The following is a 15,463-nucleotide window of genomic DNA, read 5'->3' as shown; positions in this document are numbered from 1 at the left end:
TATCTTGTCATGTCTACTAGTTCTCTGGTCTAGATCAACAGGTACATATTAGCTGTGTCCTAACTGAGGCAATGTAATTATTTGAATAGGAAATTATAAATGATGTTTATCACAAATTACATCTAGCTTCTAAGAAGGCAGTTTTGTGTATGAAGTAACCTTTTTTGTTTTGCTGAGTTTATCATCACATGATGATACTGCAGTGTGTTTAACCATTCACGAGTTGAAGGACAATTGAGACTGTTCCCTATCTTTGCTGTTATGAAAAAAGACATTATGGAAAATTGTGCATTGATTTCTTGCCACTGTAATCCTCATTATTTTCTAGTGTACATTCTTGAGTTACATAAATACATTTACTTTCATAAGAAACTAACAAATTAATAGGGCGAAATGGCACACAACAGATTAAGAAAAGATCCTCACTAATGTTACATCCTCTGTATAGAGGGCTAATATTCAAAATATAGAACAAGCTCAAAAAGTTAGTCTCCAAAAACCAAATAACTCAATTTTAAAAATGAGGTACAGAGATAAACAGAGAATTCTCAACAAAGGAATTTCTAATGATGGAGAAGCACTTAAAGATATGTTCAAAACATTTTTAGTCATCAGGGAAATGAAAATCAAAATGACCCTGAGATTCCACCTTACACCAATCAGAATGGCTAAGATAAAAAACTCAAGGGACAGCAAATGCTGAAAAGGATGCAGAGAAAGGGGGAATACTCCTTTGCTTATGTTTAACTATTACAACTTCTTTATATAGATATAGGTATAGGCATAGGTATAGGTATAGGTATAGATATAGATATATAGATATATAGATATACACACATGGAGATATATATGGTTATATGTACATGATATATATGTATATTGTATGGCAATATATATATATATATATATATATATATATATATATATATATATATATTCCTTTAATGTAATGTAAGGAAATTTTTAAGTAAAAATAAAATGTTTAAATACTTAATGTAAAAAAAAAGAAACTAACAAGTAAGAGAGATTGTATTACTATAACTTTCTCATCAATATATGAATAGCACACTCACATTCTTTACGTGTTTTTATGAAAGCACGTTTTATATAGTAATATCTCAAATTAATAGGTAGATTTTGTATTTTCTTTAAATATTAATAGTTCTATGAGCTTTTGAAAATCATCTATTCTCATTATTTCTTTATAGTGTCATGTTAGCATATTACACACAGGATAACTTTAGCAATGTTTCTTATTCTACTACTTGGAGCAATTCCTGAAGAATTGTTGCTTGTGCTTTAAAGCAAATTCATAGGAAATAGTGAAGTGAATTTTCCATCCTGAAGGTATCTATTCCTTACTTAAAGCCTTTACTAATAGTCTGATCATATTTTCTCTTTTTCAGTCAGTTTTGTGAGTGTGCAACTTTCTAGGAATTTATTTATTTCATATAGGCTGTTCAATTTATCATTATATAATTCTGTTTTGTATTTCTTGATAAGTCTCTTTATTTCTATAAAGTCAGAAGTTGTGTCCCTTTTTGTGTTTCTGGGATTAGTAATTAGAGTTTTACTTTTACATTCAAACCATTCACTATGGTTTGTCTGTTGATATTTTGAGAAAATATGCTATCACTAATTTTGTCTATTTTATAATTTTATATCTCTACAGTTTATTCTTTATTACTTCAGTCCTGATACATAACTTCCTTTTGTTTAGTTTCATTAGAACTTTTTTCATTTTTTTGATTAGTTATTTTCTTCATTTACATTTCCAATGCTACCCCCAAACCCTCTCCCCATAATTTCCTTTTGTTTTTAAAAAATATTTTGAAAATATTAACTAATATTTTAATTTAATTTTATATATTAATTTATTTATTTTTATTCCTTAATCCTTTTATTATAATTCAGTCATTACCCCCCTCTCAGTCTGCCCATCACTTGCACTCCTCCCCATGCCTCCTTTCCCTGTTTCCAAGAGGATGTTCACACCCACCATCACCACCCTACCAAACCACTCCATTCCCTGGTGCCTCAACTCTCTCCAGGGTTAGGTGCATCTTTTTTCACTGAGGCCAGACAAGGAAGTTCTCTGCTATATACATACATATACATACATAAGGCGTCTCATATCACCTGGTGTACACTGCCTGATTGGTGGCTCAATGTCCTAGAGATCTCCAGGGTCCAGGTCTGTTGAGACTGTTGCTCTTTCCGTAGGGCTGTCCTCCCCCTCAATTTTTCTAGCTTTTCCCCAATTCAAGGACAGGGGTTCACGCTTCTGATCATTGGTTGGGTGCTAATATCTTCATCTGACTCTTTCAGTTATTTGTTAGGCCTCTCAAAGGGCTGCTCCTGTCTGAAAACACATCACAGCATCAGCAACAGTGATAGGTGCCAGGCCTCTCCATGAGATGGATCCCAATTTGGGCCTGTCACTGGCCCTCTGTTCTCTTGGACTCTTTATTTTTTTTCCCCATGCCGTTCCTTCAGACAGGCACAATTCTGCATCAGAGCTTTTGACTGTGAGATGGCAGTCCCTTTCCTCCAGTTGACATCCTGTCCCTCTACTGGAAGGAGGCTCTATTAGTTCATCCTCCCCACCGTAGAGCACTTCATCCAAGGTTCCTCCCTTTGAGTCCTGAGAGTGTCTCACCTCCCTGGTCTCTAGTACATTCTGGAGGGTAACCCTACCTCCTGCCTCCCGAAGTTGCCTGTTTCCAGTTTTTCTGCTGGAACTCAGGTATTCAGTCCTGTTTCCCATCCCCCAATACCTGAGCCCTGCTTGATCTCTCTCCCACCCAAGTCGATCCCTCCCTCTGCCCCTGTGATTGCTTCCTTCTTCCTCCTAAGTGAGATTGAAGCATCTTCACTTGGGTTCTTATCCTTGTTAACCTTGATGAGTTCTGTGGATTGTATTCTGTACATTTTTGGCTAATATCCACTTCTCAGTGAGTACTTACCATGCCTGCCCTTTTGGGTCTGAGTTACCTCACTCAGGATGATATTATCTAGTTCTATCCATTTGCCTGCAAAACTCATGATGTCCTCATTCTTAATAGCTGAGTAGTATTCCATTGTGTAATTGAACACCATTATTTTTTTATCCATTCTTCCTTTGTTGGACATATGGATACTTTCCAGCTTCTGGCTATCACAAATAAGGCCACTATGATCATAATAGAACATGTGTCCCTGTGGAATGTTGGGGCATCATTTGGGTATATTCCAAAGAGTGATGTAGCTGGGTCTTCTGGTAGATATATTTCCAATTTTCTGGAGAACCTCCAGATTGATTTCCAGAGTAGTTGTACTAGTTTGTAATCCCACCAGCAAGGAAGATCTCTTTCTTTTTCTCCACATCCTTGCCAACATGTGCTATCACCTGAGTTTTTGATCTTAGTCATTTTGATTGGTGTAAGGTGGAATCTCAGAGCCTTTAAGTTTTGATTTGTATTTCTCTGATCACCAAGGACTTTGAATTTTTCTTTGTTTCTTAGTCATTCAAAATTCCTCTGATGTGCGTTCTCTCTTTAGTTCTATACCCCATTTTTTGATTGGTTTGTTTGTTTTTTGGTGGTTAGTTCTTTATATATTTTAGATATTAGACCTCTATAGGATGTGGGGTTAGTGAATTTTTTTTCCCAATCTGTAGGTTGCTGATTTATAGTAGGAGCTCTGTTTAATAAATCTCCACTCCCACCCCATGGTAATGAGTTCAAGGCTCTTTCTCACTTTCTCTTCTATTATATTCAGTGTATTTGGATTTATGTTGAGGTCCTTTATCCACTTGGATTTGAGCTTTGTGCAAGGTGACAAATACGGATCTATTTTCATTTTTCTACATACAGGCTGCCAGTTAGACTAGAACAATTTATTGAAGATACTTTCTTTTTGCATTGTGTATTTTCAGCTTCTTTGTCAAAGATCAAGTGTCCATAAGTGTGTGGTTTTATTTCTGGGTCTTCAATTCTATTCCATTGAGCAACCTGTCTGTCTCTATACCAATACCATCCAGTTTTTTATCACTCTGTAGTGACGGAATAATTACTAGATTCTTGGACTTTCTGTTGGTAGACAGCCAGTGCATGTGTGTGTGTGTGTGTGTGTGTGTGTGTGTGTGTGTGTGTGAGTGTGTGTGTGTGTGTGTGAGTGTGTGTATGCTTTGAATAGGTATTGTCCCTTTAGACTCATGTGTTTGAATGCTTGGACATAGGGAATGACACTATTAAGAGGTGTGTCCATGTTGGGGTAGGTATGGGCTTGTTGGAAGAAATGTGTCACTGTGATGGCTTGCTTTGAGTTCTCCTATGCTCAAGCTCTGCCCAGTGTTGTGAAATCCAGTCTCTTTCTGAGTGTGTGTGTGTGTGTGTGTGTGTGTGTGTGTGTGTAAGTCATGTGATCAGATTTACCACAGCAGTGGCCTGACTTCTTCATACCAACTTTGTGAATTAGTTACTTTCTCCATTGTTTTGGCAATACACCTGACAGAAGCCACTCCAGGTGAACAGAGATTTAGCTCATGGTTAATTGGGCAAGCAGTGGAGTGTGAAGTAAGGTAAGCTTGCACTAGGAGGCAGGGAGCAGAGGGAAGGATCTGTTTTTTGTTTGCTTGGGCCTTATGTTTTCGCTTGTTTGTTTTCATACTGAGCTCACTATATAGACCAGGCTGGCCCCAAACTCATGACTCCCCTGCCTCGGCCTCCCTGGAAGAACATGTGTGGTCAGGAGCAACCTTGGTTGTGTTTCAATATTTTTTTTTCTCTTTTGCTGGTTCTGAAATTTTTGACTATGCTATGACTTGACATACTGTATCATTTTCTTTATGTTTCTTAATGTCTATTAATCTTTCTCCTGTGGATTTATAGTATTTATCAAATTGAGTCACTGGGTTTTGCTTTTTCTTTTCTCTTTCTCTCTGTTCCCTCCTCCTTGAGACAGGTGTTTCTCTATAGCTCTGGCTAGCCTATGGCTTGGCACATAGATGAGGCTAGCCTTCAGCTCATGGGGATCCTCCTGCCTCTGCCTCCAAAGTGATGGAATTACAGGAATATGCTACTATATCTGAGTACTAAATTTTCAATATTCTTTTTCTATCCTGCCCTCTTTCATGTCCTTTAAAGACAATAATTAGTATGTAAGTCCCTTTGGGGTTGCTCCATAGTTCACTGATACTTTGTTCATTTTTTTTTTTTAAAGATTTATTTATTTTATGTATATGAGTACACTGTAGCTGTACAGATGGTTGTGATCCACCATGTGGTTGCTGGGATTTGAACTCAGGACCTTTGGAAGAACAGTCAGTGCTCTTAACAGCTGAGCCATCTCTTCAGCCCTTTGTTTGTTATTTTAAAATCATTTTTCTTCTCTGTTTAGTGTTGAATAGTTTTGATTATGGTGCTTAAAATTCACCAATCTGGAGCCAGGTGTGGTGGCACACACCTTTAATCCCAGCACTTGGGAGGAAGAGGCAGGCGGATTTCTGAGTTCAAGACCAGCCTGGTCTACAAATTGAGTTCCAGGACAGCCAGGGCTATACTGAGAAACCCTGTCTTGAAAAAAACCAAAACTGGTCTGAAGTTCTCTTTTTATGCTGGGATCTTGTGTGGTCTAGGTATAAAAGTAAATTTTTACTCCCACCTGCAATGAATGAGTGTTAATGTTAACCCACATCCTCACCAGCATCAGCTGTCATTGTTTTAATAGATCATGGACAAGATGAAATACCCCAGAGACATAATTTATTATTGCATAATACAGTAGAATATAAACCAAGCTGAAATATTAAAACTTCTTCAAGCATATGAGGAATGGACAAGCACTTGCGTATAACTAAAAACAAACAAATGAACAGACAAGCAAACAAAACAAGCAAACTGTAGAGCATAGAACCTTACAAAGCTTAGTGTATGCAATAAGTGTGCACGCATGGTCTGGTGAGAAAAAAAAACATAACAAAAACGCACACAACAAAAACAAAAAAGCAGATGGAGCTTTCCAACTCTACATTTCAAATTTCAGGGACTCTATATCATTTTAAGTAAGAAAATTTATTTTTACAGGCCAGGAGTAATTAGAACTGCATCTAAGAACAAGAACAATCTTTAAAGAAGTAAAAGATGATCTTGGCAGGCTCCCTAATACTATTTTGTCCTTATTGCAGAATGCAAACAAAATTAATTAGGATTAAGGAATCATATTTAGGCTGGGCAGTTGTGTTGCACACCTTTAATCTCAGCACTTGGGAGGCAGAGGCTGGAGGATTTCTAGGTTCGACCCAGGACAGCCAGAGCTATACACAAAACAAAACAAAACAAAACAAAACAAAGCAAAACAAAACAAAACAAACAAAAGGAATCATTTATTATTATTATTCAACTCTAAGTTCCAGTTTTCTATAACTACATTCATACTTAGTGAAGGTATGTTTTATTTTCATATCAAAATTTAAAAAATAGTCCATTCTCAAGTAGCAGTTACAGAGATGTGAAGACATATTTTTATTAGAAATCTTAAAATATCAGCTTTTCAGATTTGTTGTAGGTAGATACTTGAAGGCTAGAGCTATATGGTAGCTGGTTCACCCAAAACTTTTGATCTACCTAGGTTTTGTGTGTGTGTGTGTGTGTGTGTGTGTGTGTGTGTGTGTGTGTGTGAAATGATAATTTGAAATTTTAGGAACCTCTGCTGGGAATAAAATTATCTGTTTCTTTGTTCTTTGTTTCTTCCTAATAGGTATGTGTGAAAACACTTAATGATAATGAAAGATGACTACATATATATCTAATGTATATATAGTAATATAATACTATATATTAAAAGATTCCTCTCCTTACAGACACAAACATACATGTATCTATATCTGTGTATATATATATGTATATGTGTATACATATATATATATATATATATATATATATATATATAGAGAGAGAGAGAGAGAGAGAGAGAGAGAGAGCGAGAGAGAGAGAGAGAGAGAAATCTTTCAGTAGGAGAAAGCATAGTGAAAGACTCCAGACAGCCTTCAGATTCTTCCTTTAGTACATGTGCTAGAGAGTCAGAGTTTTAAAATATGGTTTCCCATTATACAGTAGTAACTAAGTTTAGATTCTTGTAAATAATTTCAATATCAGTTGCACTTTTTACCACAATAAGTTTGGCCATTGCTATTTGTTCAATCTTGTCCTCATGTTACTCATCTGCAAAGTTGATTTGATAGTGGACACTACCATGCAGGAGTGGCAAGAAAGGTCAATGGTTATTACATGCAAAGCACCTTGTTCTACTGTTTGTTTATAGAAGCTGTTATGAGAAGATAACCTAGACCAGTAAATGATCTGGCCTTTTAACATGGTGTATCAAATTTTCTGTATGTAATAATTTCTTTTCATGTCCAACAGACACATGGGTGGTCCAGCACCCCCTGACAGTAGCTGGAAGGGAGGATTAAAAGTGCCTTACAACGTGGGACCTGGCTTTGCTGGAAACTTTTCAACACAGTTGAGATATTTTTCTAATGATTCTGTTCAAAATACTTTAAAAGAAGACAATTATCAAAGATGAAGAAAAATATAAAGCTTAGTTACTACTATTGAGCAATAAAAACAGAAATTGAAAAAGACAATAATTTTGAATCATTAGAATTAATCAGTGTTATTTGAGATACCTGGGAGCCTTGAGATCTGTCGACACTGAACCACTTGACCAGGCAGCACATACTAGGTGGTCTGGAGGCACCTAACACATATACAATAGAGGACTGCCTGGTCTGGCCTCAATGAGAGAAGATACTCCTAACCCTCTAAAGACTTGAGGCCCCAGGGAGTGCGGAGGTCTGGTGGGGTGGGGTTGGCAATGGGGACATCCTCTTGAGATAGGAGGGAGAAGGAATGGGATGAGGAACTATCAGAGGACATATTGGAAAGGGGATAATAACTGGACTGTAAAAATGATTTTAAAAAATTGGGTTACTTTTCTTTTGGAAACAACTATAAATCTTTTAAAATAATGATGGAGGATTTAAGAAATGTGAGTGTTAAATCTGTTAACTAGTATTCTAATGACATATTTTTTATACTTGAACTAGAAAGGTCAAGATGCATATTCACTCTTACACTAAAGTGACAAGAATCTATAATGTCATTGGCACCCTCAAAGGAGCTCTGGAACCAGGTAAATGGAGTATGTGTTTTGAAAATACTGGTGAATCAAATGTCTTGAACCACTGCTGCCTAAGTGAAGCTCATCAAAAGTCAAAGTAACACATTCCAGTTATAGTGTATCATTTGTCACATGTGTTGAAAGAACACAAACAGGAAAGTATGGGGACAAGTGAGAGTGATAAACTGCTTTATTTGTTTGTTTGTTTATTGATGAAAACTGTTTTATACACTGTGTTCTAAACACATTTTTGCATCCCTCATTTTCTCTCAGATCCTCCCTCCCTTCCTATCCATACATCTCCATACTTTACTTTTCTGTTTTTATAAAATAAATAGACATGCAAACAAACAAAATAAAATAAAATAAAATCAGAATAAAAGAAAATTTTAAAGAAGAGAAAAAAGAATGATGAACAGTACATATATGTAAAGATACACACGCACAAAACTGATAAAAATAAAAAACATCATTGATAAATAAAGGATCAGAAAAGTTAAAAAATGTCCAATCATAGCCATATGAGACAAAACAATCTCCAAAAGTACTGCTAATTTAATTTTCTGTTGGCTATCTACTGCTGAGCATGGTGCCTTTCTTAGGTGTAACATTGTGAGAGTTGGAGAATTATGCATATTTTATTATATCTTTTGATCCTTTAGGGTTTGGTTCTTGCTTCCTTACGATTTGCTTGATTATTATTAGTTTTAACATAAATAGTTCAATTTAGTCACATATATTCTTACAAACATATGTTATTTTTTTTTGAGACAAGTTCTCATATAATTGGACTCCTATTATTTCCTTCCAAGTGTGGAAATTGCTGTTATGTGGAATACTGTAACAAGAATAAACAATCTTTCACTTAAGACCAAGAGTTTTATAAAAGTAATACTTATATGTACTAAACTATATGTGCTCTACATACATATATGTATATATATATATATATATATATATATATACTTTAGTTTATACATATATATGCATATATGTATATATATAAATAAGTATAGTTTAGCAATATATGAGTACATATATATGTGTATGTATATACATAAGTGACATATTGAATATTATTAGATGGTTATTTTGTACAGGATCTGTGACACACATTGGAATTGGGGGAGTGTTGAAGCACTCCTAAATCAAGGTCAAGGTTATCATGATTTAAAAGAAGAATTTGTCAGTTAAGGGTGATAAATACCTAAACAAATGTGAAAAGATTGTTCACCATACTTTCAACCCATGCAGTTTTTCCTTCCTATAGCAGACAGAAATGGTCACAGACAGTTATTGAGAGGCTTATAGAATAAGTCTAAGAAGGGAAGAGCTGTGTTCTCTGTGAAAATGATCAGCACATTGTAGAAACAAGTTTAGAGACCTGTGAGGAGCTAGGCAGATAATTTTCTATGCTTCTGTTACCCATATGTGTATACCTTCAATAATACATCAAATTGATTTTTAAATTAGATTCATACTTTCAGCAGATAGAAGAAACAAACAGTAAAATCTGTGCAAATAACCAATGGGCACAAGCCTTAGGAACCTTAATACCTTTTCTCAAGTTGTGAAAACTATTGAGTCATTTGCAGGTTCCTCTGTCTGATATCAGTGGTCTGTTGATTTGTAGACAGATATGTTATTCTTGGAGGTCACCGAGATGCTTGGGTATTTGGTGGCATTGACCCTCAGAGTGGAGCAGCTGTTGTTCATGAAATTGTGCGGAGCTTTGGAACCCTGAAGAAGAAAGGTAAGAGAAACAGTGAGTGGGAAAACCAACTTCTGGTAACTTCATCTTAATCTTTTGTAAAGTGAGTGTGAAAATATTATCTCAGGACCTGGGAAGTGCCTAAGTGTTATAGCATGTGTCTTGTGGGCCAAAAGCACTTTCCTAGATCCCTAGTACACAGTAAAAAAACAAATAGACACATGTCAACTCAATATTGTCAGTGAAAAAGTAACAATAATAGTACAAATATTAAGGTTGTCTAATTATACTTGTTTAAATTTTATTAGATTATTCAATTTATAGGACACTTTAAGTTCATTTATAAGCAGAGACATCTTGTAGCTCTTAGCTATAAATCAACAATAACAACAAATATTTACTTTGCATACTGAGAAATTGTTTACACATGTGTCATCTATTTTGATACCATAAGCAACCTTTGAGATATTTTGTGAGGTCTGTTCCCATTTTATGGATATTAGCTATGTAATGTGTGACAGAGCTCAAAATTAGGGTTGACACATTGCAAACTCACGTTATCTTTGTTCCAAATAAGACAGAGGTGCACCATTTACACTTTAACAAATGAAATTTGCCAGATAAGTGTGTACATTGTTCATGAAATTGGTTGTATTTAATCTCTATACAAAAGGTATCATGATTTAACAAGACTTTTTTTTATAATGAATGCAAATCAGCGTTGTCAAAAGTAAGGAATGTACTGAAAGAATGAGATGATAAGGAATGAGTGAATAGGGAAATTAAATAACACATTAGACAAAAAGAAACTATTGAATTCAATAGTTATAGGGAAATAGGAAATATTCTCTCTCTTTCTCACACACACTTTCTCTTTTCCTTGTTTTTGTTTGTTTGTTTGTTTGTTTGTTTGTTTTGTGCAAAGGTTTCTCTGTGTAACCGCCCTGAATGACCTGGAACTTACTCTGTAGACCAGGCTGGTCTCAAACTCAGAGACTAGCCTGACTCTGCTGCCTACAAGCTAGAAATAAAGGTGTGCACAACCACTGCTCAGTTTTTGCTTTCTTACCCACCAGCAGAGGGCATCATATTTCATTACAGATGTGGTTGTTGGGAACTGTGGAAGAGCAGACAGTGCTCTTAACTGCTGAGCCATCTCCCCATCCCCTTTATAATATTTCATAAATATAGTTGAGATATTTACAAGGACCTTATAGCACTTACTAAGTTCTTCTGAAATAGTATTCCATTTAATGATCCTGATAGTCAAATCATATCTTCTTCTCCTTATTCTACTATAGTGGATTTTATCTTCATAAAAGTAAGTTTTTAGCTCGGTGGTGGTGGCACACACCTTTAATCCAAGCACTTGGGAGGCAGAGGCAGGCGGATTTCTGAGTTTGAGGCCAGCCTGTTCTATAAAGTGAATTACAGGACAGCCAGGGCTATACAGAGAAACCTTGTCTCAAAAAACAAACAAACAAACAAACAAACAAACACAAAAAAACAAAAAACAAAAACAAAAAGTACGTTTTTATGGCACAGACTTACCAGCATCTGGGAAGTGTGAGAATCAGAGTTTAAAGCCACATTTTTCTTCACCTCCAATGTCACTGTTAATTACCTCAGAGCTTACTTATCAAAGTGTAAAGTTTTCACTATCAATGGATACTGCTATCTAAAAGTGAGCCCTTGGTAATTGGTTTTACATAATAATGGAGGGAAAAAAATCACAGAAGCAGATGATCATGCTATTTCAGAACAACACGGGAGGTTTCTAAATAGTTTCCCACATTTCTGCCTGCCGCTGCAGCACTGGCTGTGCCAGGGATTTCTCCCTCCATGTCAGGCACATGCAGATGAGAGGGCTTTCTTGCTCTTGGGAAATTCTAAATTATAGAAAATATTTTCTGACTTCATGAGACTTTCTCACTGTCTAAATTCTTCCTTTTATAGTACAACTATACTATTTGATTCTAACAAGTATCATTTTAAAAACATAGAAAATGAATTTGTGTAACTCAGGGTGAGAACAAAAGTTCTTACTTTATCACAATAAAAGTCTTCAGCATTTTGTGATTTCCCATCTTGGAGAATTCTCCTTGTCTTGGGGGCTATGCATTTTTCAGGAATTTATGTGTTATTTCCATGTCTTTTAGGACGGAGGCCTAGAAGGACAATTTTGTTTGCAAGCTGGGATGCAGAAGAATTTGGCCTTCTTGGTTCTACTGAGTGGGCAGAGGTTGGTTGATAATTTTCTTACACATAAATTTTCCAAAGTGACAAAAGAGTTGGGACTTTACTTTGAAGCTTGAAAAAAAATGACAAGTAAATCTAGTGAGACAATGCTTTGATTTTTGCTAAAATTTCTTGGATGTGCGCTCAACCTTTTACTATTACAACAGAATGTTCTATATACAAAATTCATGTTTCAGACTCACACATCAAGTTACTTTATAAGCGACCAAATAAAAACCATCTCAGCATATTTTAACTATGTTTACAATTTTGTGTTGGACTACATTCATACCTATTACTTGGCTGCATGTTGCCCAAGGGCACAGCTTAGACATCTTATTATGCAAAAGGATTATGTTATTGTTAAAAAATCTACAAGAGGGCAAAAATATAACTCAGCTGGTTAAGGCACTTGCTGCCAAGCTGATGATTTCACTAATTATTGGTACCTAGATTTCACTAATTATTGGAGAACCGACATTCTCTCCTCTGACCACCACTTACATGAGATGACATGCATGTTCACAAAACACACATACAGGCACTAAATACATAAATATGTTAATAAAAATATAATTTGTTTTAAAAAATCAACAAAATTATCTCACTTGAAGAATTCACTTCTGTTCCAATTTTAGAAACACCTCATTTCAATTATTGAGATTTAATTTTGTTTTAGATAATGTAATATAATAAATAAATCAGTGTACTGGAATCAAAATACAAAGCCAAAACAAAACAACCAAACAAAAAATTGGCAATTTCTTTTTTAAATTAAATTTATTATTCACTCTACATGCTGATATCAGTCCCCTCTCTCTTCCCACTATTCCCTCACAGAGAAACTCCTCCTATTATTCCCTTCCCTTCTCCGTTAAGAAGGAGGAGCTCCCTCTTGATATAAACCCTATATTGTCACCCCTGTACCACCCTAGCACATTAATTCTCTTTAGGACTAGGCAGATCTTCTCCCACTGAGGCCAGATAAAATGGCGCATTTAGGGGAATGAGATCCACATGCAGGCAGGAAACAAATTCAGGGAGAGCCCCTTCTGTTGTTGGGGGGCCCTGACATGAAGAGGAAGCTTTTCATCTGATGTATAAACACACACACACAAATATATATATATATACACACACACAAATATATATATATACACACATGCATATATATATATATATATATATATATATATACTCTGCTCTTTATTCTCTCTCCAACCCACTTCCTTCCTATCCACCTCAGATTTCTCTTTTATTTCCCCCTCTGAGAAAGAGTCATTCTTCCATCGGCCCTCCTTGTTATCTTGTTATCACGCACATATATGCAGGGACCGTAGTTCCATACAATCCATGATTGCTCTTTGGTTTGTGTTTCAGTCTCTGGGAGCCAAAGGGGTCTAGGTTAGTTGACTGTTGATCTTCCTGTGGAGTATCTGTCCTTTTACATTCCCTCATTACTTCCCCCAACTCTTCAATTAGACTCCCTGAGCTCCATCTAATGTTTGACTTTTTACACTGGTTGCAGGATGAAGCCTCCCATGACAGTTATGCTCTGCCCCTATCTGCAAGCATAACGTAGTATTATTAACAATGTCAAGGATTGGTTATTACTCAAGCAATGGGTTTCAACTTGGGGCAGTCATTGGTTGGCCATGTGATCAGTATCTGCTTTTTGTCTCTGTACATCTTGTAGATAGGGCACATTTTGAGTTGAAGGCTTTATGAATAGGTTGCTGTCTTTATCCCTCCACTGGTGGTCCTGCCTGGCTACAGGAAGTAGTTCACAATCAATATCCCCCACTGCTGGGAGTCTCAACTAGAGTTTCTCCCATAGAGGCCCAAGGCTTAGCTATCCTTGGTCTCTGCCACAATCTAGAGTCCCCCACTGCCAGTTCCCCTTCTCTCTCCCTCACTCTTCCTGCATCTGTTCCCTGACCTCTGTCCTGTTCTACTCTTCATTCTTTCTTCAACCCACTTCCCTCCTATCCACCTCAGATTTCTCTTTTATTTCCCCCTCTGAGAAAGAGTCATCCTTCCATCGGCCCTCCTTGTTATCTGGTTTGTATGGGTCTGTTGAATATAGAGTGGCTATCCCGTATTTTATTGCTATATCCACTTAAAAGTGAGTACATGCCATGGATGTCCTTTTGTGTCTGGCTTACCTCATTATTGCTAATATTATTTGTAAGTGAGAACATACCATGCATGGCTTTGGGGTGAAATATCACCTCAGTCAAGGTGATTTTTTTGTTTTATCCATTTACCTGAAAAATTCATGGTGTCCTTGTTTCTAATAACTGAGTAGTATTGCATTGTGTAAATAAACCACATTTTCTTTATCTTTTATTCAGTGGAAGGACATCTAGATTGTTTCTAGTCTCTGGATATTACAAATAAAGCTGCTAAGAACATAGTTGGACAAGTGTTCTTATAGGAAAGTGGAGCATCTTTTGAGTGTATGCCCTGAAGTGGTATAACTGGGTCTACAGGTAGAATTATTTCCAATTTCCTCAGAAACTGGCAAATTGATTTCCATAGTGGTTGTATAAGTTTGTAATCCCACCACTGATAGAAGAGTGTGTCTCTTGCTCCAGACCCTTGCCACCATGAGCTACCCCTTGAGGTTTTGGCCTTAGCTATTCTGATGTGTGTAAGGAAGAATCTCAATGGTTTCATTTCATTTCCCTGAATGATTAAGAATAGTGAATATTTTTAAGTGCTTCTTGGACATTCGAGATTCCTCTGTTTACAATTTTCTGATTAGTTTTGTATCCAATTTTTTAATTTGATTGTTAGTTTTTTTGGTTTCTGACTTCTTCTGTTCTTTACATATTTTAGATACTTATCCCTCTCTTAGATGTATGGTTGGGGAAGATCTTGTCATAATCTGTAAGCTCTCATTTTGTTCTAATGATGGTAATTTTTTTTTTTTTTTTTTTTTTTTTTTTTTTGCCTTACAGAAGCTTTTCAACTTCATGAGGTTCCATTTATTAAGGGTTAATCTTAGCGCCACATCATTAGTGTTCTGTTCAGGAAGTTGTCTCCTGTACCAATGAGTGCAAATCCATTCCCCAGTTTCTGTTAGTGTATCTTGTTTTAGGCTGAGGCCTTTGGTCCATTTGGACTTGAGTTCTGTACAGGTTGATTATATGGATCTATTTGCATTCTTTTTGATGCAGACATCCATTTAGACAAGAAGCATTTGCTAAAGATGCTTTCTTTTTTCTATTGTAAAGTTTTGGCTTCTTTGTAAAAAATCAGTAGTCTGTTGAAATGTGGGTTTATTTCTAGGTCTTTAATTTGATTCCATTGATCCACCTGTCTATTTCTATAACAATACCGTGTGGT

General features: G+C 36.0%; 1 protein-coding gene across 5 annotated transcripts in view; it reads left to right on the top strand.

The window, feature by feature from the left end:
• Folh1 (folate hydrolase 1) overlaps positions 1 to 15,463 on the top strand; it is a 59,529-nt gene that overhangs the window by 21,767 nt on the left and 22,299 nt on the right. For 4 of the 5 annotated variants that reach the window (XR_003946512.1, XM_006508023.4, NM_016770.3 and 1 more), the window contains 4 exons: positions 7,404 to 7,502; positions 8,090 to 8,175; positions 9,797 to 9,916; positions 12,034 to 12,116. Coding sequence is in view for 4 of the 5 variants with exons in the window: in XM_006508023.4 (XP_006508086.1) it covers positions 7,404 to 7,502; positions 8,090 to 8,175; positions 9,797 to 9,916; positions 12,034 to 12,116 (388 nt within the window). In the remaining variant the exon portion in view is untranslated. The remainder of the gene's footprint in view (positions 1 to 7,403; positions 7,503 to 8,089; positions 8,176 to 9,796; positions 9,917 to 12,033; positions 12,117 to 15,463) is intronic. The other variant, NM_001159706.1, reaches the window with a different exon arrangement.

Source organism: Mus musculus, chromosome 7 (genome assembly GCF_000001635.26).
Source record: "Mus musculus strain C57BL/6J chromosome 7, GRCm38.p6 C57BL/6J".
NCBI classification, from domain to species: domain Eukaryota; kingdom Metazoa; phylum Chordata; class Mammalia; order Rodentia; family Muridae; genus Mus; species Mus musculus.
Note: the sequence above shows the minus strand (reverse complement) of the source record. Positions and strands in the feature narration are given on the sequence as shown.